General features: G+C 33.7%; 1 protein-coding gene across 1 annotated transcript in view; it reads right to left on the bottom strand.

Moving 5' to 3' along the window:
- The window catches only part of myl13 (myosin, light chain 13), a 3,452-nt gene extending 1,963 nt beyond the window's left edge, over positions 1–1,489 (bottom strand). Inside the window, exons 1-2 of the mRNA XM_038301529.1 lie at positions 1,318–1,489; positions 1–14 (exon numbers count right to left, since the gene is read on the bottom strand). The exon at positions 1–14 is cut by the window's left edge and continues 14 nt beyond it. Of these exons, the coding sequence (XP_038157457.1) occupies positions 1–14; positions 1,318–1,422 (119 nt within the window). The 5' untranslated portion in view covers positions 1,423–1,489. The remainder of the gene's footprint in view (positions 15–1,317) is intronic.
- Between the last annotated feature and the right edge of the window lie 363 nt (positions 1,490–1,852).

Below are 1,852 nucleotides of genomic sequence, written 5' to 3' on the forward strand. Positions count from 1 at the left end.
GGGGTGAATTCCAGCTGGGAAAAGACAAAGCAAACAGAAAAATTAGAAGACAGTTATCATTCAGAGCAGTAAAGATAAAGTAAACGAGTAAATATACTACTCAAATAAGAAAAAAAAAGGAAATATAATTAATAGGGTTAAAATAAAAATAATTTATTGCTTAAGAAAAATGTTGAAGTAAAAATTATTATTTGCTTTGCCATTATCCTATCCTATTGCCTTTTCATATTATTGGATATATAAAAAACATGGAATTTTTATTTTTGTCTATAGTTAATAAGTGACATTAGATCTTTCAACCCAGCCATACGACATAAACTCTGACAGTTAACTTTATTTAAATATGTTCTGTGCAGCAGTGTTTTTAATAAGCAGACTGCCAGATGTTTAAACTGCCTTGGTAAAAATATATATATTTCTACATGCTTTGCAAATAAATGTTTAGTTTTGAATAAAATATTTTAATTAATGTTTGTTAAAAAGTTTTTGCAGCTTTAGAAAGGATTATTATTTTTTACTTTCAGTAAAAAGCCATGTTCCAAAAATTTAAAAGTCCTGTCTAACATAAACTAATCAATACAGTTAAGCAGCCTTTTTTTTTAGAATAAAATCTCTTTTTTTTTTTTTGCTTCTTACTTCCTAAATTCCATGCGCATTTAAACCCTTTGTGAGTTTAATCAGGTTACTGTTTAATGTCTGGAATTTTACATTAACTTGAACCGAAAACCCCAGAAAGACAACACAATCCAGACCTTATCTAATCATGTTTAAGATAGACAGAAAAGTCTATAATTATCTATATTTTTCTTTCATCCGAGTTTTCCACCATTTTTCCCTCTAATGAATAGTGTGGGTGGTCTGCTATTTGCAAAAATAATATAAAAGGTCGTATTTCGTGGCTTTGCCCACAGTCTATTGTAGCACGGTTGGTCAACCTGAAAGAACATTCATCCTCTTAGAAAGGGGCCAAGTCAGCAGAAAGTAAACTTCCCAAGATGTTTAATGCTTCACTTATTTTGCCTGTGCACATACTACTTAGACAGGGTTACAATTCCCTTAAACAAGAGATTGCATTTCATTTTTTGGGTTTGAAATTTACAAAATTTTTTTTAGAGACAGAAAATAAGAGATTTGAAAAATAGTAATAAAACAATAAGCTGCGATAAAGTTTTAGCCTTGCACTGCCAAGTTAAGATCACTTGAGGTCTCTGATGTTCATCAAAAAATAAACAGCATTTTGTCTGAATAGAAGCAACAATGCAATAGGCAGCCAAGACAAATAAATGATCATTGGATTCGTGAATTAAAATGTCTTACCGTCACTGATGCAGGGTCAAACTCAGGAGTCTTAGGGCGTTCTGGTTCTGGGGGCTTGGGGGGTGCTGCAGCAGGCTTCGGTTCTTCCTTCTTCTTAGGAGCCATTTCTTAAAGCATTCAGGGAGGAATAAACAGCAAAAAGCTTGATGCTGTAGACAGAGTTGGATGAATATGCCCCCAATTTATCCTCTAGCCACAGGTGTCACCTCTAAACCCCCCTTCCTGTGTCCAACCAGGCAATGAACAACAGGGAGAGGACTATAAAAGGATATGGCTTTGTGCTTCTATTTAAAACAATCATTTGTTGTTCTCTGATTGTGTGTGGGTGTATCTGAGTGTGAATGGAAAAATACATTAGCTGAAATCCCAGGACAACAACCTTGTATTAAACAGACTATTTCAATCAGCACAAGTGAGACCTCATGCATATTTATCAATTTTTAATCGCTGACCTTGTTGCATGAAGAGTGGCAATTATTAGTAACGGGGGATGAAGAAAATGATGATTGTCAAACATGAGAGGAACGTTTTTTAA

This window comes from Cyprinodon tularosa, unplaced genomic scaffold (assembly GCF_016077235.1).
Source record: "Cyprinodon tularosa strain WSP-4 unplaced genomic scaffold, ASM1607723v1 ctg47, whole genome shotgun sequence".
Classification (NCBI taxonomy): Eukaryota; Metazoa; Chordata; class Actinopteri; order Cyprinodontiformes; family Cyprinodontidae; genus Cyprinodon; species Cyprinodon tularosa.